General features: G+C 44.6%; 2 protein-coding genes across 2 annotated transcripts in view; both read right to left on the bottom strand.

Annotated features, from left to right (window-relative positions):
* The window catches only part of EXOC2 (exocyst complex component 2), a 275,271-nt gene that overhangs the window by 15,141 nt on the left and 235,532 nt on the right, over positions 1-24,598 (bottom strand). Inside the window, exons 23-24 of the mRNA XM_077269779.1 lie at positions 1,320-1,375; positions 1,046-1,168 (exon numbers count right to left, since the gene is read on the bottom strand). Of these exons, the coding sequence (XP_077125894.1) occupies positions 1,046-1,168; positions 1,320-1,375 (179 nt within the window). The remainder of the gene's footprint in view (positions 1-1,045; positions 1,169-1,319; positions 1,376-24,598) is intronic.
* On the bottom strand, positions 15,945-17,698 carry LOC143782108 (uncharacterized). Its single transcript, XM_077269223.1, has 3 exons — positions 16,801-17,698; positions 16,006-16,706; positions 15,945-15,956 (listed from the first exon to the last, which is right to left on the bottom strand). Exons 1-3 carry the CDS (start codon positions 17,030-17,032, stop codon positions 15,945-15,947), a joined length of 945 nt encoding a protein of 314 aa, XP_077125338.1. The 5' UTR covers positions 17,033-17,698.

Genomic DNA, 24,598 nt, shown 5'->3' with positions numbered 1-24,598 from the left:
AACACTGGTGCCCTGAGCTCTTCACAGATGAGAGCATGTTCACACTGAGCACATGTGATAGACGCAACAAAGTCTGCGGACGTCATGGAGAAAGTTCTGCTGCCCGCAGCATCCTCCAGCATGACCAGTTTGGCAATGGCTCAATAATGGTGTGGGGAGACATTTCTTTGGAGGACAGCACATCCCTCCAAGTGCTAGCCAGAGGTCCCGGGATGATATGCTCAGACCCATTGTGAGACCATATGCAGGTGCACTGGGTCCTAGGTTCCTTCTGGTGCATGACAATGCTAGGCCTCATGTGGCTGGAGTGTGTCAGCAGTTCCTGCAAGATGAAGGCATTGAAACTATGGACTGGCCCGCCCATTCCCCAGACCTGAATCCGACTGAACACATCTGGGACATCATGTCTCGCACCATCCACCAACGTCACGTTGCACCAGACACTGTCCAGGAGTTGGCGGATGCTTTAATCCAGGTCTGGGAGGAGATCACTCAGGAGAACATTCGCCGCCTCATCAGGACCATTCCCAGGTATTGTAGGGAGGTCATACAGGCACGTGGAGGCCACATACACTACTGAGCATCATTTCTTTGTCTTTCATTTTCCATATAATTCTAAATCCAGACCTCCAAGGGATATTAATTTTGATTTACATAGATCATTTTTATGTTTTATTGTTCTCAACACATTCCACTATGTAATGAATAAAGATTTGCCACTGGAATGTTTAATTTAGTGATATCAAGCATGTATTTTAATGTTCCCTTTTTTTATGAACAGTGTATTTAAACCCTTTCATGACCTCATTTTTTAACTTTCTTCCATGAATCGTTTTTTATGGTTCACGGATAGAACTCATATCATTAAAATGGCCATCTGCTTGAGCCCTTAGAGTCTCTATAACTTTATTAAAAAAATTTACTTTTTCAATTGGACAGTGTTTTTAATTTCAGAACATGAGCATTTTTGTTGGTACTGCCTCATTAGTTAGAAGTTGCTTTTCAACATTACCACAGTAACAAAAATGGAATATAGGGGATTTACCTGCAAAGCTCCATTTCTACTAAAGGATGACGCGCATTGCATTAGGCGACACAGCTCCTCCCCTACGGCTTCCACGATCCTTGCCATTACTCGCGGGACCAGTTGTTTAGAAATTGAGAAGACCTGAAATCATCAATGAAAATGAATGTCAGAAGTTTCATTTAGGCTGGGTTCTGACAGCTGTACTAAAACTGGGGCCACTTTTTTATATGGGAAACATTCATAGAAAGAAATAAGTGAGTTCTGGCCAGTCAAAAGTATGAAACAAACCTACCTCCGCATGTACAGCAATCATGCTCACTAATGCTTCCTTCAAGTAATGTCTCACACCTGGTAAGGATAACAAGGAGTCACTTACACAGTACTTTTTTCACTGTCATTTGTTATAAAATACTGTACAGCACTTTCTGGTTTACCTCCTGGACCCTACAAACTTCCGGTCCGATGGGTGTCGCAGGCGACGCCGCCCTCCTGCTTCTTCATCGCTCCCTGGCATCGCGCTCTTGCGCAGGTGTAATTATTTGCCCTGTTGAGGGCAGAGCAAATTACTGCAGTGCGCAGGCGCTGGGAAAGGTCAGAGAGGCCCAGCATCTGCGCACTACAGTACTTTACGCTGTCCTCACCAGAGCAGATAAGTACGCCTGCACAGGAACGCGATGCCGAGGAGCGATGAAGAAGCAGAAGGGCGTCATCGCAAGAAGATGGGAGGCGCCGGACCCAGACCTGCGACACCCATTGGACCGGACAGCACCGCCTTCCGGGGTGAGTATAATAAAAATGATTTTTCTTCACTTGCAGGTCAGACCTGTGGCTTATCTACAGCATTATAGAATGCTGTAGATAAGCCCTGAAAGGCAGTGGGCGCATCTTATATCAGTCACAACTGCTGACAGGTTCCCTTTAAAAATAGAATCACAATGGGCAAAAGGACTACATAACAGGGATAATGGTTACAGGCAATATAATATGTATGGTGACAATAGTTTACAGAAATGTGCCATAAATGAAAATCAGGATAATCTAAATACACATATATTCATAATGAGCCAAATATTATGGTAAATAAACATAAATAAAATATTATGGTAAATAAACAGAGATAAATGTAATGTATATTAAATATTAAATAAGCAGGGCCATGTGGACCAGGGTTTAAGATGAAAAGGGCATAACTCTAAGGATGATCCACAGTCTTTAAAAAGAAGGCTAAAAAGTGCATAGAGCCATAAGAAATCTACATGAACCGGATTACAAATGGTAGGCATAGTTATATACAGTACAAGAATGGACTCATAGCAGAATGTGCCTTTAAACCTGTAAAGGCATCAGCCCCAACGCACGTTTTGGTGCTGCAGGTTCCATCTACTCTAATTTAGTAACAATTTCCTTATATACTTATCATATACAGTCATGGCCAAAAGTATTGACACCCCTGCAATTCTGTCAGATAATACTCAGTTTCTTCCTGAAAATGATTGCAAACACAAATTCTTCGGTATTATTATCTTCATTTAATTTGTCTTAAATGAAAAAACACAAAAGAGAATGAAGCACAAAGCAAAACATTGATCATTTCACACAAAACTCCAAAAAATGGGCCAGACAAAAGTATTGGCACCCTCAGCCTAATACTTGGTTGCACAACCTTTAGCCAAAATAACTGCGACCAACCGCTTCTGGTAACCATCAATGAGATTCTTACAATGCTCTGCTGGAATTTTAGACCATACTTCTGTGGCAAACTGCTCCAGGTCCCTGATATTTGAAGGGTGTTTTCTCCAAACTGCCATTTTTAGATCTCTCCACAGGTGTTCTGTGGGATTCAGGTCTGGACTCATTGCTGGCCACCTTAGAAGTCTCCAGTGCTTTCTCTCAAACCATTTTCTAGTGTTTTTTGAAGTGTGTTTTGGGTCATTGTCCTGCTGGAAGACCCATGACCTCTGAGGGAGACCCAGCTTTCTCACACTGGGCCCTACATTATTCTGCAAAATTTGGTGGTAGTCTTCAGACTTCATAATGCCATGCACACGGTCAAGAAGTCCAGTGCCAGAGGCAGCAAAGCAACCCCAAAACATCAGGGAACCTCTGCCATGTTTGACTGTAGGGATCGTGTTCTTTTCTTTGAATGCCTCTTTTTTTCTCCTGTAAACTCTATGTTGATATCTTTGCCCAAAAAGCTCTACTTTTGTCTCATCTGACCAGAGAACATTCTTCCAAAACGTTTTAGGCTTTTTCAGGTAAGTTTTGGCAAACTCCAGCCTGGCTTTTTTATGTCTCGGGGTAAGAAGTGGGGTCTTCCTGGGTCTCCTACCATACAATCCCTTTTCATTCAGATGCCGACGGATAGTACGGGTTGACACTGTTATACCCTTGGACTGCAGGGCAGCTTGAACTTGTTTGGATGTTAGTCGAGGTTCTTTATCCAACATCCGCACAATCTTGTGTTGAAATCTCTTGTCAATTTTTCTTTTTCGTCCACATCTAGGGAGGTTAGCCACAGTGCCATGGGCTTTAAACTTCTTGATGACACTGCGCCCGGTAGATACAGGAACATTCAGGTCTTTGGAGATGGACTTGTAGCCTTGAGATTGCTCATGCTTCCTCACAATTTGGTTTCTCAAGTCCTCAGACAGTTCTTTGGTCTTCTTTCTTTTCTCCATGCTCAATGTGGTACACACAAGGACACAGGACAAAGGTTGAGTCAACTTTAATCCATGTCAACTGGCTGCAAGTGTGATTTGGTTATTGCCAACAACTGTTAGGTGCCACAGGTAAGTTACAGGTGCTGTTAATTACGCAAATTAGAGAAGCATCACATGATTTTTCAAACAGTGCCAATACTTTTGTCCACCCCCTTTTTTATGTTTGGTGTGGAATTATCTCCAATTTGCCTTTAGGGCAATTCTTTTTGTGTTTTTTCATTTAAGACAAATAAAATGAAGATAATAATACCAAAGAATTTGTGTTTGCAATCATTTTCAGGAAGAAACTGAGTATTATCTGACAGAATTGCAGGGGTGTCAATACTTTTGGCCATGACTGTATGGTATGCCAATTGCTCAGATTTTTGACTATTTACCCTGCTATGGTATAATTAAAATTTGATGGAAGTCTAGAAGGTGGGCTGTATAAATGTGGAAGTAAGCAGGTTCCAGTATATAAACAATGTGATGATGAATGGAGAATTGGATGCGATAGATGAACTACAGGAGGAAATTGGTACTGTTCTGGATAAGTTTTGATTTCTCTGCTGGAAACATTGTACAGAGTCACCCTGGTGGAAAAAGATATATCTGTCTATTGGGAGAATGCAAAATTTTGATTGAAAGTGCATTAAAATACATAAATTACTAATATCTGTAATCACCTCTTAGTAGTAATAGTAAGCTTTAGAACACTATGAATAAATACAAATTTTTATATGTTGGGACAACGTATACCAAGGTGTGTGTAAAATAGCAGTAACTTGCAGGCTGCTGATCTATCTCCTTTAAATCTTTGCTTGGTAAACCTTGGAGTGATTGGCTCATCAGTAGTTTCAAAGGCAGCTTCAACATACATAAAACGTCTGTCCAGCACATCTATAAAATCTAGACTTTAATGAAAAAATAGATACACATGGCCATTGTATGAGGTTTTAAAAAGTGTGCAGTGTTTCAAAGTATACAGGCATACAGGTTCTTTATCACATCAGTGTATGATAAAGGACTTGTGTAGTTTGAAATATGTTGCATGTCTGAAGGTTTTTGCTGAGTGCTGAAAGTTGAAAGATAAACATCACTTGGACCAATGTTATTTAATAGAGCTATTCAGATAACTGTTCTTTTTCAAAAAGGACTGACACTCACTAAATTATAATATCAAAGTGTTAATTTATTTCAGTTCTTCAATACAAAAAGTGAAATTCATATTATATAGAGTCATTACAGAGTGATCTATTTCAAGTGTTTATTTCTGTTAATGTTGATGATTATGGCTTACAGCCAATGAAAACCCAAAAGTCGTTAACTCAGTAAATTAGAATAATTAACAAAACACACCTGCAAAGGCTTCCTAAGTATTTAAAAAGGTCCCTTAGTTTGTTTCAGTAGTCTCCACAATCATGGGGAGGACTGCTGACTTGACAGAAGTCCAGAAGGCAGCCATTGACACACTCCACAAGGAGGGTAAGCCACAAAGAGTCATTGCTAAAGAAACTGGCTGTTCACAGGGTGCTGTATCCAAGCATATTAATGGAAAGTTGAGTGGAAGGAAAAAGTATGGTAGAAAAAGGTGCACAAGCAACTGGGATAACCGCAGCCTTGAAAGGATTATTAAGAAAAGGCCATTCAAAAACTCTGGGGAAATTCACAAGGAGTGGACTGCTGCTGGAGTCATTGCTTCAAGAGCCACCACACACAGACGTATCCAGGACATGGACTACAAGTGTCGCATTCCTTGTGTCAAGCCACTAATGACCACTAGACAACGCCAGAAGTGTCTTACCTGGGCTAAGGAGAAAAAGAACTGGACTGTTGTTCAGTGGCCCAAGGTACTGTTTCCAGATGAAAGTAAATATTGCATTTCATTTGGAAATCAAGGTCCCAGAGTCTGGAGGAAGAGTGGAGAGGCACACAATCTAAGCTGCTTAAGGTCTAGTGTGAAGTTTCCACAATCAGTGATGTTTGGGGAGCCATGTCATCTGCTGGTGTAGGTTCACTTTGTTTTATCAAGACTAAAGTCAACGCAGCCGTCTACCAGGAAATTTTAGAGCTCTTCATGCTTCCCTCTGCCGACAAGCTTTTGGGAGATGGAAATTTCATTCTCCAGCGAGACTTGGCACCTGTCCACACTGCCAGAAGTACCAATACCTGGTTTAAAAACAACAGTATCACTGTGCTTGACTGGCCAGGGAACTCACTTACCTTAACCCCATAGAGAAGAAGAGAGACACCAGACCCAACACTGCAGATGACCTGAAGGCTGCTATCAAAGCAACCTGGGCTTTCATAACACCTCAGCAGTGCTACAAGCTGATCGCCTCCATGCCACGCCGCATTGATGCAGTAATTGATGCAAGTGGAGCCCCATCCAAGTATTGAGTGCATTTACTGAACATACATTTCAGTAAGCCAACATTTTGGATTTTAAAATAATTTTTCAAGCTCTTGTTATAAAGCAGGGGTGGGGAATCTTTTTCTGCCAAGGGTTATTTGGATATTTATACCGTCCTTCGGGGGCCATACAAACTCCGCCCACAAAGTACATCCTGACTCTGGCACTGGTGTCAGGACGTAATCTTTCATTGCATGCCCTTCAGTGTTCAGTAGTGAACACAGCATGTGTGTGCTAACAGAGCAAGAAGAAATTAATGAACTGGTTGTAACCAAAATACACCTCCCTGCCCAAGAATGCGGTTCCTGAGAATCTGCTTGGGGGCCTGATAAAAGGTCATCGAGGGCCGTACATGGCCCTAGGGCCTGAGGTTCCCCACCCCTGCTATAAAGTATTCTAATTTACGGAGATAATGACATTTGGGTTTTCACTGGCTGTAAGCCATAATCATCAACATTAACAGAAAAACACTTGAAATAGATCACTCTGTAATAACTTTATATACGAGTTTCACTTTTTGTGTTGAAAAACTGAAATAAATTAACTTTTTGATGATATTCTAATTTGGTGAGAAGCACTTGTATAACGTTTCCGTCTAGATGACCTTCATCAGATATACAATAGCAACAAATAATTTCATAAATGTCTGAAGATTAGACTGCCTGGTGCAGTATCGCGGTGCGACGTCTGTCGCAATAGTTGTCTGCCTGTATAATGTAAACTGTTATTTAGTGTATTAGGCTCCTCCTCCCATCCTTTGCCTATTTCCTCTTTACCTAGTTCTTTCATCTTCCAAGGGGAAAGGAATCTATAAGTGAGTGGATGCGAGGGAAGGGTAGAGGGATAGGATAGAGGAAAAATGGGAAAAAACAGAATGGTAATAGAAAGCAGCTCTATGTACTGACTTCATGGATAGTCTGTGATTGATTTGTATTACAGAAAATAAAAAATATAGCTTCAAATTTGTTATCTTTGCTCAAACTCTTCCCGACAATAATCTAGTCACAAGGTGTTCTACTGCTAAAACTTCTATTAATCAGATGTGAGAGAACCAGGCAGTAAGTGGTAAATTTCTCTGTAGCACTGCACATTTCACACTGAAATCAGTGGTCCTTTAATATAACAGCCACTTTAAAGGGAATCTGTCAGGCCTCCCCTGTAACCCCAGAACACTTCCCAACATGCGGAGAGCGCTTCTCTAAAGCCGGCAAACGTACACCCAGCTTCAGAGGATCAAGCAGTGAGGGAAAGCCGTGCGCATGCGCGAGGAATGTATAGCGCTGGCGTTGACGGCAGTGCCTGTAAGTTATGTTATCATGCCCACAGGGGCATGATAACATGCTAAGTGGGCCGACTAGTCTGGGGACACCAACGCCCCTCGACTAGTCATAGCCTTCATTTACATATCATAAACAGACTTCAGAAATACTTTTTCTAAAGATCTGTTTATGTGTACAATGTAATAAAAGGTACTGTAAGGCTACGTTCACATTTGCGGTGTGCGCCGCAGCGTCGTCGCCGCAACAAAACGCATGCGGCGTGCGGCCCTATCTTTAACATTGGGGCCGCATGGCGCCGCATGTACATGCGTTGTCATGCGGTTCGGTGCGTTGTACGCCACATGCGGCGTTAGGGCGCACCTGTCAGGGCGCGGCAAACGCAACATGTTGCATTTTTTGGGCGGCGCAGACTTTGTAAAAAACGCATGCGTCGTGTTTGCGTCGTCGATGCGCCTTTTTTCCCATTGACTTGTATTGACAACGCAGACGACGCAAGTACTTGCGTCGTGGTGCGTTGTACAACGCATGCGTTTTCCAATAAAATATGCAAAACATTGTCTAGACTTTGTCTAGACACTAAAAAAACACTATATATATATAAAAAAAAGGGGGGTTGTCATTGTCTTTCACAAGGCTATCCACACAACACACAGAGAAGACACTGAGAGGAGCAATCTGCTTTCCAAACCTGTAAGTATATATTTCTCTTTGCATATTTTTTATTCTGTGTTTTATTTTTTTATTTTGATTTAATTTGTGCAATGTTTGGTCTGTGCTATTGTACGGTTATGGCACTGTGGGTTGTTAGTGAAAAATTGTGTTTTTTAATCTGGTTTTGATGTACTTCTGGCGTTATATGATGGCGTTTCTTGTCACCGGCCTTGCTTGGTTTTGGATTGGTTTTAGGGATTTTGGGTTGTTCTGGTGTCATGCGGTTGTTCAATGTCTTTAATTTGGCTCATTTTTTCTTGGTAAGTTTCTGTTGCATGTCTTTTTATGGTTTCTATTGTTGGGGGTAACCGTATGGCGTTTTCTTGGCTCATGTCTTGCTGTATTTTATTATGCTGTTGGCTTTTTTTTTTCTTTCCTTGAGTGTCTTTTCTTGCTGGTGGGGGGGCTACATTTATGATGTTTCATTTGTATTGTGTTGTTCTGTGCTGCTATGCCATTCTCTTTTCAATTGTATTTTCCCTTTTTTTGGGGGGGTTTTTATCTATGGTTTTACATCGTTTTCCGTATGGCTTCCGTATGTATCTCCTTTCTTGAATGTTTCCATTGCCAAGTGTGTAGTATGGCCTTTATTTATTTATTTTTTTTGGTGGGGCCCTTTTTTTTAAATTTAATGTGTTTTCTTTTCTATTTGACTATGGTTTTTCTTTTGGTTGCTGTATATTGTAACAGCGGTTGTCCCGTAATGTTTATTGCTTATTATCTAGAATGGTATTTATCGCCTTTTTCTGATGTATTTTGGTGGATGTCACCAGATGGTGTTGTTTTGGATCATGTCTTGTTGTAATTGTAAATTATGGCGTTCATTAGTTTGCTATTTCATTGTGCTTTTTTTTTTTTCCTGTAAGGTTTTTTTTTAAAGTTTTTATCTTTAAAAATTTTGACATAGGTGTCTATTTTTGCTTAATTTTGTTTGGGTCTATTCTTGTATTGTTTCTTCGATTGTATTCTCTTGCAATGTATGGCGTTGTGGTGTCGCTTTTTGAGTTTGCATTGTCCTATCAGTCAACAGTCAATTGTGGTTGTTTTAATGTTTTGGGCCTATTTTATTGTATGTGGCATTGGATGTGATTTTTTCCTCATTTATTCATTGCAGAACAAACTTGCCAGAATGCTAAGTTCTTCTGAGCATAGCCAATCGGCGCGGGGGAGTGCGGTGAGTAATTATGTCCAGTTGCTTACTATTCGCTGCCATTTGTAGCATTGACAATAATTTTGTTAAACAATTTTTCCAGGCTTCTTCAAGTGAGGGAGAAGGCACACAGCGGGAGCAGAGAGATCGGGGCCAAGATGTGGCGTCAGGCCGGCGAGTGAGTATTTATTTTTTTTTAATCTTTTTTTTTGAGTAGCATCCTGCTGTGAGGAACATTAAGGCCCCGTCTCACATAGCGAGATCGCTAGCGAGATCGCTGCTGAGTCACTAGTTTTGTGACGCAACAGCGACCTCAGTAGCGATCTCGCTATGTGTGACACGTACCAGCGACCAGGCCCCTGCTGCAAGATCGCTGGTCGTGTCGGAATGGCCTGGACCTTTTTTTGGTCGTTGAGGTCCCGCTGACATCGCTGAATCGGTGTGTGTGACACCGATCCAGCGATGTCTTCACTGGTAACCAGGGTAAACATCGGGTTACTAAGCGCAGGGCCGCGCTTAGTAACCCGATGTTTACCCTGGTTACCAGCGTAAATGTAAAAAAAAACAAACAGTACATGCTCACCATCTGATGTCCGTCAGGTCCCTTGCCGTCTGCTTCCTGCTCTGACTGAGCCGCCGTAAAGTGAGAGCACAGCAGTGACGTCACCGCTGCGCTCTGCTCTCACTGTACGGCGGCTCAGTCAGAGCAGGAAGCAGACGGCAAGGGACCTGACGGACACCGAAAGGCGAGTATGTACTGTTTGTTTTTTTTGGTAACCAGGGTAAACATCGGGTTACTAAGCGCGGCCCTGCGCTTAGTAACCCGATGTTTACCCTGGTTACCCGGGTGCTGCAGGGGGACTTCGGCATCGTTGAAGACAGTTTCAACGATGCCGAAGTCGTTCCCCTGATTGTTGGTCGCTGGAGAGAGCTGTCTGTGTGACAGCTCCCCAGCGACCACACAGCGACTTACCAACGATCACGGCCAGGTCGTATCGCTGGTCGTGATCGTTGGTAAATCGCTATGTGAGACGGGGCCTTTACATTTGAGGAGCATCCTGGTTTCACTAGGGATGTTTACTAAGCTTAATTACATTATAGCTTGTCAGGGCAGCAAGTATTGGGGGAAGGTAAAATAAAGTTGAACTCCCTGCACACAAACATTCCTAAATACAGGTGTAGAAAACATCAATATACATACATCAAATGGCAAAGGATAGGGCAAAGGTACCTATCATGCCAGGTGCTGGTGGTTGTTAATATTTGCATATTTGTAACCTATTTGTTTTCTAATTTTTCTAGGTTTCACAACGGGACCAAGGAGATACCGGAATTGATGTTGACCTCCTGATCTCCAGCATCCAGGAGCGTGGCCCGTTGTCGGACAGCCGTGACCCTCGGCACATGGACCAGGTGGTGTCGAGGCGTTTGTGGGCAGAGGTGGCAAAGTCGCTGTGGGATGGCTTTGACAGTGCCTCAGCGAAGGCCAAAGGCAACTTTAGTGAGTATTGCAGAGACGCTGCTATGACCCATCTTGCCAGGATAAACACAACCGTGTGTGATGCGATCAACGCCTAAACTTTGCACACGGTTGTTTTATCCTTTTAAAATGCTAAATATCTAACCATTTTTTTGTCTTTACATTCACAGTGAAAAAGTTGAGGACCAGATGGCGATCCATGAAGGACCGTTTCAATAAGGGGATCCGTGCTGCGGAGGAGCAAGCTCGGAGTGGTGCTGCTGCGTCCAAGTCGGTGCCCTATAAATATAACAGGGCACTACAGTTCTTAAGACCGGTCCTTAGCCGCCGACAGTAAGTATTTTCTCAACATACCATATTGCACAGCCACATTGTACATTGCCCAGACACATAGCATATTGCACAGCCACATAGTACATTGCCCAGCCACGTACATTGTGCATCCACATAGTAGATTGCCAGGCCACTATATCGCAGCCACATAGTACACGTTCTAGCCACGTATCCACATAGTATATTTCCAAAGGAACATAGTGTATTGGCCATCCATGTAGTCAGCGTAGCATATTGGCCATCCTTTTACCCTAGTGTAATGGTATATAGCCCATTAGTAATTTTTTTGGTTAGGCGTGAGTCATTGTAGTCCATGACAGGTTACGTTCTGAGTCAGGGTAGTTCTGATCGCAGGAATAATGATGACGTCTGGATCACATGATCCTAACGTCATGGCCGTTTTTGCGATCAGATCAGCAAAGTGACTGTTGTTTTTTTTTTTTAAAGTTTTTCTTGACTTTAAATTTTATACTATTTTGGCGGCATAGGCAGCATCAAGAAAGATTTTTTGTCAAAAATTTTTGGAAACGATGACAGAGGTATGCATTGGCTTTGTCAGTGGGAATGACCAGTCATTTTCTGCCGTAGGTATGTCCATGATTGTTATCGTCAGCCCTAATGGTCAGCTGGCGATAACAATCAGCAATTTATTATAGGCCACACAGACTGAGAGACAGGGGATTGTAATGTATTGATGTGTCATGTAATGTTAATTTTATTACAGGAGTTGGCGTATGTGATAGGTAATTAATTGAAGGCTAATTCTTTCCTTATCTTTTCACAGGACACACAGCAGCACCCTCGAGCGAGCTCGCCCCGCAGGAGCGGCCCTTCATGAATCGCCATCTGACCCGTCACAGCCCTCCCACAGCGACAGCAGGCTTGCACCACCATCTGGAGAACCGGCAGCCGGTCCATCAGGTGTTCCCCTGCCCGAGGCCTCTGGCGCACCTTCGTTTGGGAATTCCCGACAGCGCCAGCGGGCCTCGGACAGGCCAGCCATGCCCGAATTTTTGCATTTGAGCACGGTTTTCCAGAACTGTTTCAAGGCGTTGAGCGATAAAATGGACACTCGTCTGTCCAGTATCGAACGGCGCCTTGAAAATATGGAAGCCGAGCTCTCAAATCCGGCCAAACATTTTTTAAGTAGTATTGGTAAGGGCATGGTGGAACACCTTACGCCGGAACTCCAGATTTCGGTGATGCAATCCTGCAACAATGCCTTTGTGAGGGCTCTGCAGCAGGCTCGGGTCATGCAGTCAGCGACACTGCCCGTAGTGCCGTCGCTGGCTAGCATGACTCCGACTCCTGCTGCAGAGCCACTCCAGCCACCCCACCCTGGTCCAAGTGCCGAGCGACGCCACCACAGGCACCATAGCAGTGTGCCGCTGACTCCTGCTCCTGCCAGGCCCTCATCCTCCCGCAGCCATCATTCTGGGGGAGCTGCCGCAGGAGGCAAAAAAAGAAAACACAAAAGAAAGAGGACACGCACTGAGGCTCTGGCTGCTCCAATACAACCAACAAGTACACGTCGGGGCTCTAGCCGCAGCAGGAGCAGCCAGAGCCAACCAAGAACCTCACAAAGGCTCGTGTTGCCTCCTCCCTCCCCTACCGAGGTGGCGGTTTCCTCCCCATTATACCCTGCGGAGGGTTTAGACCTGCCATCCAGCCTCCTGGACTATAGGTCAACATCCTCCTCGTCGTCATCATCCTCATTTTCCGCTCCCCATTCCCAAAAAGAAACATACCATTCCCCCATGGTGGCACAGGTTGATACCCCCTAAGTTTATTTCCCCTTTTTTTTTTCTGTTTCCCCCCAATAAAAAAATTTTGTTTTCAAACAACAATATTTGCTCTTATTTTCCAGTATACTTCTCAGCAAGTCACACCGTGCGCCGTCTACACATATTTTGTGCTTCAAACACCTCATATGCAATGTCAGACACTATTTTTATTTTGCCTTTTTTGGTGTGTCTCTCATTGCTGTATGAGGTGTTCACAAACAATAAAGTGTATGAGGTGTTTTCAATCACTAAGGGTACGTGTCCACGCTCAGGATTGCATCAGGATTTGGTCATGATTTTACATAAGTATTTGTAACCCAAAACCAGGAGTGGGTGATAAATACAGAAGTGGAGCAGATGTTTCTATTCTACTTTGCCTCTAATTGTTCCACTCCTGGTTTTGGCTTACAAATACTGATGAAAAGCCGGATTACTCACCGGTAATGCTCTTTTAATGAGTCCACGACAGCACCCCACATGAGAGAGAGGGATCCGCCCCATAGGAACAGGAAACCTACAGAATAAAAGGAGGCGGTCCCCTCTCCTCCTCAGTTTAGTTTACAGAGTACAAAAAGGGAACCGCAAAAGCTTTAGTATTAATTCTTATTCAGCAACATAAATATCTTAAACTCTATACAACCATTATTTGTGAATTTAAAAGGAAGAGCTGTGCATAACTTAGGGAGGGTAGTAAATGGGTGCTGTCGTGGACTCATTAAAAGAGCATTACCGGTGAGTAATCCGGCTTTTTACCCTTCGCCACGACAGCACCCCACATGAGAGATTTTCAGAGATTCATTATTTGGGTGGGATTACTGTATTAAGAACAGCTCTACCAAAGGTTAGATCAGAAGATGTAGATAGATCAAGTCTATAATGGTTGTAAAAGGTAGAAGGTGTAGACCAAGTTGCGGCCTTACATATTAAATGGATCGGTACATCTGCTTGTTCCGCCCAGGAGGAAGCCATGGCTCGTGTTGAGTGCGCTTTAATACCCGCTGGAGGAATCTCGCCTTTTGATGTATAGGCCAAGCAGATAGCATCTCTAATCCATCGAGATATGGTAGCTCTCGTGACCCCATGTCCTTTCTTGTGGCCCTGAAAGGAGATAAACAGAGCCCTACTCTCCCTCCATGTCTGACACCTTTCTATATAGGTCAGGATGGCTCTTCTGACATCTAAGGTGTGGAATTTATGCTGTTCTGGAGTTACAGGTGAATCAAAAAAGGAAGGGAGAAATATCTCTTGGGACCTGTGGTAGGTGGACGCTACCTTAGGGAGGTATGAGGGGTCTGGTTTTAGGACTATCCGATCATGGAATATCAGTAAGAAGGGTGGGTCTACTGATAGGGCCTGGATGTCGCTAACCCGTCTAGCTGAGGTTAGGGCTACCAAGAGGGCTACTTTATATGTCAGGATTTTTAAAGGTATTGAATCTAGTGGCTCAAATGGGGAGCTGGTTAAGGCCTCTAGCACTAGATTTAAATCCCACGGAGGTAGACGGGGAATATGGACCGGTTTACTACGTTCACAAGATTTTATGAATCTGGAGATCCACCTATTAGCTGCTATATTGCATCCATATAGGGCTCCTAATGCCGAGACCTGAACTCTTAAGGTGTTTACAGATAACCCCAACTCTCGGCCTTTTTGCAAGAACTCTAGAATAGGTGTGACTGGAACTTGCTTAGTGAACGGTACCGTGTAAAAGTCTAAGAATTTATTCCATACCCTACTATATATCAGGGTGGTAGATCTTTTCCTGCTCAATAAGAGGGTGTTTACTAGTTCTGCTGAGAACCCTCTTGATCTTAGTAGTTGCCTCTCAAATTCCACGCCGTCAAGTGAAGACCTTTCACTTGCGGGTGGAAAAAGGGGCCTTGGGACAGCAGCTTCTTGTCTGATGGGAGAATCCATGGATCGCATAGGCACATGGTCTGGAGACAAGAGAACCATGGTCTTTTCGGCCAGAATGGTGCAATGAGGATTACTCTTGCTTGTTCCCTCCTGATCTTTCTGATCACTAGTGGAATCAGAGACATCGGAGGAAAGGCGTATGCCAGCTGGAACCTCCAAGGATGGTGGAGAGAGTCTAACATATCTGGGTGATCCATGGCGTTCAGGGAAGCGAACCTTCTTACTTGCCGGTTGTCTCTTGTGGCAAATAGGTCGATTTGTGGTATCCCCCATGATTCTGTTATCATACTGAATATGGATCTGTTTAAGGTCCATTCCCCTTGACGTAACTCGTTTCGGCTGAGGTAGTCTGCCCTGATGTTTTCTACACCTCTGATGTGCAGGGCTGTTAGGGATGTTAGATGAGTCTCTGCCAGCTGGAAGATGTCTGCAGCTATGGTCATTAGACTTCCTGACCTTGTACCACCCTGACGGTTCACATATGCCACTGTGGTGGAATTGTAAGAGTAAATTCTTACATTTGCTCCTTGAATCTGCGGAAGAAAGTGATTTAAGGCATATTCTACTGCTTTTAACTCCTTCCAATTGGAGGAATATGACAATTCTGCCTGGTCCCAAGTATCTTGGGCCAGACTGTCTTTCATATGTGCTCCCCACCCAATAGGGCTGGCGTCGGTGGTAATTATTTTAGATGGGTCTATTATCCATGGCACACCCTCTGAGAGGTGGTCCATGTCTAGCGACCAGGATAGTGATTCTAAGATATCTTTGGAAAGAGTTATTCTGCTTTCTAGATGTCCGTCTTTTCCCTGAGCCGACAATACCTCATACTGTAATTGACGAGTATGAAATTGTGCCCATGGTACAGCAGGGATACATAATGATAATGACCCCAGTAAAGACATGCCCTTCCTTAATGTCATGTAGGGGTTGCGTATTGCGTCTGATACCCTTGATTGTATAGTCAGTTTCTTTGCCTGGGGGAGGAAGCATCTCTGACTTACGGAGTCTAGCTGGATTCCTAGAAATGTCTGGACGGTTTCTGGATTCAGCCGGGATTTTTCGAAGTTGACGATCCAACCTAACTCCTGTAGGGACGAGATCGTATTAGATAGACGAGTTTTACACTGAAGCATAGAGTTTCCCACCACTAGAAAGTCATCTAGGTAGGGTATTATCAAGGTATCTCGTTGACATAGATGAGCCATCACTTCTAATATCACCTTAGTGAAGATGCGGGGAGCCATAGAAAGCCCAAATGGCATTGCAACATACTGAAAGTGTCGAACCTGTCCTTCCAGGGTGACTGCTACCCTTAGATACTTTTGATGTTCGGCATGTATGGGAAGATGATAATAGGCATCCTTTAAGTCTATTCCGGCCATGACACACCTAGGAAACAAGAGTTTTATGGTTGAACTAATGGATTCCATTTTGAAGGTATGATTACGCAGGAAGGCGTTTAATCTCTTGAGATTTATGATGGTTCTAAATGAACCATCAGGCTTATTGATCAAGAATAAAGGGGAATAGAACCCCTTCCCTTCTTGATCCTGGGGAACTTCTATCAGGACTTTTTTAGACAGAAGAGATAGGATCTCTGATTCCAGAGCCCTTTGTTGGTCTTGACCTTTTGGAGATGTTACTATAAAGGAATCCCAAGGGATTCGGTCAAATTCCAATTTTAGGCCGTATTGTACAATGTCCAGAATCCACTGGCTGGATGTTATTTGTTCCCACCTGGGGAGGAAGAATTTTAATCTGCCGCCCACCTCCTGGTTAGCGGTATTTGCGTTTCGGGTTATGGGACCCGCTAAAAAAGGCACCTTTTTGCTTCGGGTCCTTCGACTCCCATCGCTCCCTTTGTTCGAACGGCTTGTTCCTGGTAAAGGGACGTCTTCTGAAGGCTCTCCTGTAGGATGGAAGATACTGGTTAGGGAAGCCTTTTTTCCTTTCTCTTGCTTTACTCAGGAGTTCATCCAGCGCTTTTCCGAAAAGGAACTCACCCTGGCAGGGGATCGCACAAAGTTTTGCTTTGGCCTGTGCGTCCCCTTTCCAGTTCTTTAGCCAGAGTGCTCGCCGGGCTGTGTTCACTAGGCCGGCTGACCTGGCTGCTAGGCGTAGCGAATCCACAGAGGCATCAGCCAAGAATGCTACTGCTTCTTTGATTAGAGGGAATTTCGGCAGGATTGACTCTCTCGAAGTTCTACCTCTAATCTGTTCCTCCAGTTGCTCCATCCACACTAGTAGTGACCTCGCAGTGCAGGTACTAGATATGGCGGGCCTGAACGCCCCCGTGTTGGCTTCCCACGACCTTTTTAGTAAAGCTTCTGCTTTACGGTCCAGCGGGTCTGTCAGGACTCCTGAATCCTCCACCGGTAAGACCGACTGTTTGGTTGTGGAGGCTACAGCGGCATCAACCTTCGGCACCTTTGACCAGGTATTTAGCTCCTCGTCGCTGAAGGGATAGCGTCTTTTAGAGGATGATGGTAGAAAACCTCTATTTTGCTTATCCCACTCTTTTTTTTACTATTTCTTTAATAGTTTTTATGACGGGGAAGGACCTACGTTTCCTCTGTCCTAACCCCGCGAACATGATGTCCTGAGCCGATTTACTTTCTTTCTCATCTGAGCACCCCATCGTGCTTCTGACAGATTTTATTAAATTGTCCACACTGCTGTTGGGAAGACAAAGTCCCCCTTCAGTCTCGGATGAGCTCGGCTGGGATTCCACTTCACCTGAGGATATACATACATCCTCTGACTGTGAACTGACTGGAGATTTGGACCTACTAAGCTGACGGGTACTGGTGGTACTTGTCTGCGCCAACCCCTGCATTTCTTCCCGGATTATAGCTCTGACATCTGATGGAGTCATTATGTTTTCCTGCCGTAAGGTTTGCATGATACACTCCAAACACAGTTTTTTAACATAATCATCCGGGAGGGGCTGCGTACATAAAGCACATTCCTTGTGCTTGGACTTGTGTGTCCTTTTCTTAGTCTAGAGGAAAGATACAGGAGGAACATATATCAGCATATAGGAAGAGACTCTTTCAAAAACTCACCCAGTGAAGCTGACAGGTACCGGTTCTGGAGGCGGATTTCGTTTGGTGGTAGAACCCTTCTCTGGAGGTCGACCACCACTCTTTGTGCTGCTCCTAGCGCTTCTCTCCTTGCTAGGAGAACGCTGTTGCACTGCGGGCAAGTGCGCATCGTCGGCCGGTGAAGCCATCTTACACACACCGGCCCGACGCTAGCGCTGCATTTTTAAATCTGCCGCCCATTCTCCTGCCTCCCCGGACCAACCCGGAAGTGCTCCAGCGACTTCCGGGTTAGACGCGCCGCTCTCACTCACCATGCGGCGGCTAGGGATATTAAGCCGGCCGCAGCAGCGCGCGCGTCCTCACGGTCCCGGGCGGACCCACGGTGACCGGACCCGGACCGTGGATGCTTGGCCAGACGAGGGGGGAGGCTGCAAGCAGGGGCTCCCCCGCCGCTGCTTCTGGAACCGCAGCCCCTGCCGTTCCCTCAGATACCGACGCAGGCGGGTGCATGGCCCAGGGATCCTCTTCATCTGTAGGTAAGCTGGGTCCCTGTAGGAACAGGAAACCTAAACTGAGGAGGAGAGGGGACCGCCTCCTTTTATTCTGTATGTTTCCTGTTCCTATGGGGCGGATCCCTCTCTCTCATGTGGGGTGCTGTCGTGGCGAAGGGTAAAAAATCGTGACAAAATCCTTATGCAATCCTGAACGTGGACACATACCGTAAAGGTACCTTCACACTTAACAATGCTGCAGCGAAACATACAATGATGCAGATCACTGCAGCATCGCTATTTGGTCGCTGGAGAGCTGTCACACAGACAGCTCTCTCCAGCGACCAACGATCAGGGGAACGACTTCGGCATCGTTGAAACTGTCTTCAACGATGCCGAAGTCCCCCTGCAGCACCCGGGTAACCAGGGTAAACATCGGGTTACTAAGCGCAGGGCCGCGCTTAGTAACCCGATGTTTACCCTGGTTACCAGCGTAAATGTTAAAAAAAACAAACAGTACATACTCACCATCTGATGTCCGTCAGGACCCTTGCCGTCTGCTTCCTGCTCTGACTGAGATCCGGCCATACAGTGAGAGCAGAGCGCAGCGGTGACGTCACTGCTGTGCTGTGCTCTCACTGTACGGCGGCACTCAGAGCAGGAAGCAGACGGCAAGGGACCTGACGGACATCAGATGGTGAGTATGTACTGTTTGTTTTTTTTTTTACATTTACGCTGGTAACCAGAGTAAACATCGGGTTACTAAGCGCGGCCCTGTGCTTAGTAACCCGATGTTTACCCTGGTTACCAGTGAAGACATCGCTGGATCGGTGTCACACACACCGATTCAGCGATGTCAGCGGGACCTCAACGATCAAAAAACGGCCCAGGCCATTCCGACACGACCAGCGATCTCGCAGCAGGGGCCGGGCCGCTGGTACGTGTCACACATAGCGAGATCGCTACTGAGGTCGCTGTTGCGTCACAAAACTTGTGACTCAGCAGCGATCTCGCTATGTGAGACGGGGCCTTAAGGGTATGTGTCCACGCTCAGGATTGCATCAGGATTTGGTCATGATTTTACATAAGTATTTGTAACCCAAAACCAGGAGTGGGTGATAAATACAGAAGTGGTGCATATGTTTCTATTATACTTTGCCTCTAATTGTTCCACTCCTGGTTTTGGCTTACAAATACTGATGAAAAATCGTGACAAAATCCTGATGCAATCCTGAACGTGGACACATACCGTAAAGGTACCTTCACACTTAACAATGCTGCAGCGAAACATACAATGATGCAGATCACCGCAGCATCGCTATTTGGTCGCTGGAGAGCTGTCTGTGTGACAGCTCTCCAGCGACCAACGATGCCGAGGTCCCCGGGTAACCAGGGTAAACATCAGGTTGCTAAGCGCAGGCCGCCGCGCTTCCGATGATTACCCTGGTTACCAGTGTTAAATGTAAATAAAACAACAGTACATACACTCACAATTGCGTACCCCGGCGTCCGCTTCCCTGCCCTGACTGAGTGACGGCCCTAACAGCAGAGCGGTCACATCACCGCTGTGCTGTGCATTCACTTTCCGGCCGGCGCTCAGTCAGTGCAGGAAGCGGACGCCGGGGGACGCGAAGATGAGTATATGTCCTGGTTTTTTTTTAACTTTCACACTGGTAAACAGGGTAAATAACAGGTTACTAAGCGCCGCCCTACGCTTAGTAAGCCGATATATACCCTGATTACCATTGTAAAACATCGCTGGTATCGTTGTTTTTGCTGTCAAACACAACGATACACGGCGATCTGACAAACAAATAAATATGTTATATGGTATGGTATAAATTTTGTCATTGAAGCAGGGTAGAAAACTGAAGAAAATTTTTTTTATTAAAACACAACATTTTAAAAACAAAGGGTTCCAAGTTTTTTAGATAAGGCACATTACATTGGTGAACTATTTTTAGCATAGTCACACCAGAATACAGTCCAACAGTTTACTACACCATTGTATCTTGCCATGACACACGGCCAACATCTGACACAAAATAGGCCGCAAAACGATCCCTCATCTGCGCAATTTCCACACTTCCTCAGCGGATGATCATGGAAATCGGGCAATGGGTTGGCTATGGTTTCATCGAGATCCACGTTCAGTCTCTCTTTGGCCAGAATATAATTGTGGAGAACCACACACGCCTTCACCACCTCATCCACTGTCTCAGTTTTCAGATTAATGGCGGATCCTAATATCCGCCATTTGGAGACAAGGATGCCAAAGGCGCACTCCACAGTCCTTCTGGCCCTGGACAGTCTGTAATTGAACACCCTTTTTGTATGGTCCAAGCCCCGACTGGAGTAGGGTTTCAATAGGTTGGCAGACATTTGGAATGCCTCATCCCCAACCACCACAAATGGCATCGCAGGGCCTTCGGTGTGGGGAAGAGGTCGTGGCTGTGGGAAATTAAAATTGTTCCCATATAATTTTTGGCCCATATCCGACTCTTTAAATGTGCGCGAGTCATTTGCACGGCCAAACGCACCAATGTCCACTGCGAGAAAACGGCAGTCCGCACCGGCAATTGCCATCAGCACAGTGGAAAAGTATTTTTTATAGTTGTAGAAAAGGGATCCACTTTTCCCTGGCTTGGTAATCCGAATGTGCTTGCCATCCACCGCGCCAATACAGTTTGGAAACGAACACACTTGGTCAAATTTCTGTGCGTTGTACTCCCAGATTTCGCTTGTAGGGACGGGTAAAAATTCCTCCCGGAGATTATCCCACAAAGCGCGGCATGTCTCAGCAATAATTCCGGAGAGAGTGGAGACTCCAATCCGGAACTGAAATTGAAGGGATCTCAAGGTCTCTCCGGTAGCCAGGAAACTGCCAAGAAGATAAAGAAATTACATTAAAGTACATTGTAATTTAGAAAAGTACATTGACCATACCACCCCCAAAAAAAATAAAAAAAATAAAATAAAAAAAAAAGGGAAGAACATATCTCAGTCATTCAAACAGCTACGTACCGTAGAGTCACCAGCAGCCGCTCCTCTGCGGAAATAGCTCTCCGGAGCTGCGTGTCCTGCCTGCTAATGGCTCCTTCCACCCGACGCAGAAGATACCGGAAGCTCTCCTGAGACATCCTGGTGTATTCGAAATATTTCTCCAGGTTGTCATTCAGTTCGCCAAACAAGCTATGGTAGGCTCCACGGCTCTCCCGGACTTCCAAGATAGGGTGTATCCAAAAGCGGCGACGACTCCATCTCCGTTTTTCCCTTTCCCTTTGATGAAAACAGGCGACAGCATAGGCATGAGCCAAAGCAAATTCCATCTCCATATCCATGTAGATACTGTCCATGGGACGCTCCATCATGAATACCAGCAAAATGGGAGGAATTCATGTCTGCCAGGGTATATATACACAATTACATAAACACCAACCCTCTTCTAGCCATTGGTGGTCCTTATCTATTGTGTAGACACTTTTTTTTGTGGGTGGGATGAAGAATGACTCACTGCACAAAAAAACGCATGCGGCGCAAAACGCTGCGTTTTTTGTTGAAAACGCAACTGCGTTTCAAAAAAACGCAGCGTTGTGCGCCGCATGCGTTGAACGCATGCGGCGCAAAACGCAGCGTTGTGCATGCGTTTTGCTGCGTTTTTGTTTGCGTTGTGCGTTGCGGCGCCGACGCTGCGGCGCACACCGCAAATGTGAACGTAGCCTTAGGCAGGTTATTTACATATGTAGACACCACTGCTGGTGGTTCAGGGGACCTGACAGGTTTCCTTTAAGTGAAAATCCCTTTAAAAGGGTTGTATGGTCTAAAATGAAAAGTCTGCAATCTTTTGAATTTCCCCAGTGCAAGCACTATGCGCTATGACTGTGAACGGCGGAGATGTGATGCATGCGATATGCATACTCCCTGGCAGAAGCCATCTAGTGGGTGTGGCCTCGCTCTATACAAGTGCATGGAGTGAGGCCATTCCCACTATATAGCTAGGAGGCTGTCTCGAAAACCAATTTTTGTGCATTTTAAATGCATTTTTTTGTGTGTTTTATTGTGCTTATTTTTTTCTTTCCAAAGCCTCACTGGATTTCAATGACGCAAAAAATTGCAGTAAAAAAATGAAAAGATTTCACGTGCTGCATTAAAAAAAAAAAAAAAAGCACCTCAAGTAAAACTACATAGAATAAATTTATAGAAACTTCATTCATTTTCCACTAATGTAAAATGCCACTAATGTGTTTTTTTGGGATAAAAAATAAAATGCTACATGTGAAAAAGCCCTTAGTTTCATCCACATACATGATTTTTTTTGCATATAACAAACATAAGTGGAAATCTGCACGGATTTGATGCTGAAACGCTCCAGATTAAAGTCTAGAAATACATTCATAAAATCTTCACCAATCCCATAACGTTAAAATACCCTAAATCTTAGAGATATTGAAATTTTGTAGAAAAAAAACAAACACTTTCTTACTAATGACTACTGTCCAATTGTCAGATCAAAGGTTTCATGTAATGTTTGCCAAGTACAAATTTGTGTTCCATCTCGGAGAGCGTAGTGTTATTAGGTAAATGTTCTACACAGGAGTTACAGTATTGTTACATAAGAGGACAGCAGTCATGGAACTTGGGACGGATAAGCACTACTCCAGCACTCCTCTTCTTCACTTATGGTTACCCCTGAGACATTTCTGTAGTACTACGGGTTTCATGCAATACCGTGTGAGGAGTCTTGTGGGTAGGCTTTAAAGAAGTTCATTAATAAGAAAACTTTCACATTAAGAAAATACTTAAAAGTGCACGCATAGTCTCTGATACAGCAGAAATAGAATATCATAAAGTAAATATACAGTGGGTACGGAAAGTATTCAGACTCCTTCAAATTTTTCACGCTGTTTCATTGCAGCCATTTGGTAAATTGAAAAAAGTTCATTTATTCTCATTAATGTACACTCTGCACCCCATCTTGACAGAGAAAACAGAAATGTAGTAATTTTTGCAAATTTATTAAAGAAGAAAAACTGAAATATCACATGGCCATAAGTATTCAGACCCTTTGCTCAGTATTGAGTAGAAGCACCCTTTTGAGCTAGTACAGCCATGAGTCTTCTTGGGAATGATATAACAGGTTTTTCACATCTGGATTTGGGGATCTCTGCCATTCTTCCTTGCAGATCCTCTCCAGTTCCGTCAGGTTGGATGGTGAATGTTGGTTAGACAGCCATTTTCAGGTCTCTCCAGAGATGCTCAATTGGGTTTAGGTCAGGGCTCTGGCTCGACCAGTCAAGAATGGTCACAGAGTTGTTCCGAAGCCACTCCTTTGTCATTTTAGCGGTGTGCTTAGGGTTATTGTCTTGTTGGAAGGTGAACCTTCAGCCAAGTCTGAGGTCCAGAGCACTCTGAAAGAGGTTTTCATCCAAGATATCTCTTTACTTGGCCGCATTCATGTTTTCTTCAATGGAACCAGTCGTCCTTTCCCTGCAGCTGAAAAACACCCCCATAGCATGATGCTGCCACGTTTTACTGTTGGGATTGTATTGGGCAGGTGATGAGCAGTGTCTGGTTTTCTCCACACATACCGCTTAGAATTATCACCAAAAAGGTCTATCTTCGTCTTATCAGACCAGAGAATCTTATTTCTCATAGTCTGGGAGTCCTTCATGTGTGTTTTTTTAACAAACTATGCGGGCATTCATATGTCTTGCACTGAGGAGAGGCTTCCGTCGGGCCACTCTGCCATAAAAGCCCGACTGGTGGAGGTCTGCAGTGATAGTTTACTTTGTGGAACTTTCTCCCATCTCCCTACTGCATCTCTGGAGCTCAGTCACAGTAACCTTCGGGTTCTTCCTTACCTCTCTCACCAAGGCTTTTCTCCCACGATTGCTCAGTTTGGCTGAACGTCCAGGTCTAGGAAGACTTCTGGTGGTCCCAAACTTGTTCCATTTAAGGATTATGGATGTCACTGTGCATTAAGGAACCATGAGTACTGCAGAAGTTCTTTTGTAACCTTGGCCAGATCTGTGCCTTGCCACCATTATGTCTGTGAGCTCCTTGGCCAGTTCCTATAACCTCATGATTCTCATTTGGTCTGACATGCACTGTGAGCTGTGAGGTCTTATATAGACAGGTGTGCGCTTTTCCAAATCAAGTCCTATCAGTTTAATTAAACACAGCTGGACTCCAGTGAAGGAGTAGAACCATCTCAAGGAGGACCACAAGGAAATGGACAGCATATGACTTAAATATGGGTGTCTGAG

The sequence above is a fragment of the Ranitomeya variabilis genome, chromosome 6, assembly GCF_051348905.1.
Source record: "Ranitomeya variabilis isolate aRanVar5 chromosome 6, aRanVar5.hap1, whole genome shotgun sequence".
Classification (NCBI taxonomy): Eukaryota; Metazoa; Chordata; class Amphibia; order Anura; family Dendrobatidae; genus Ranitomeya; species Ranitomeya variabilis.
Note: the sequence above shows the minus strand (reverse complement) of the source record. Positions and strands in the feature narration are given on the sequence as shown.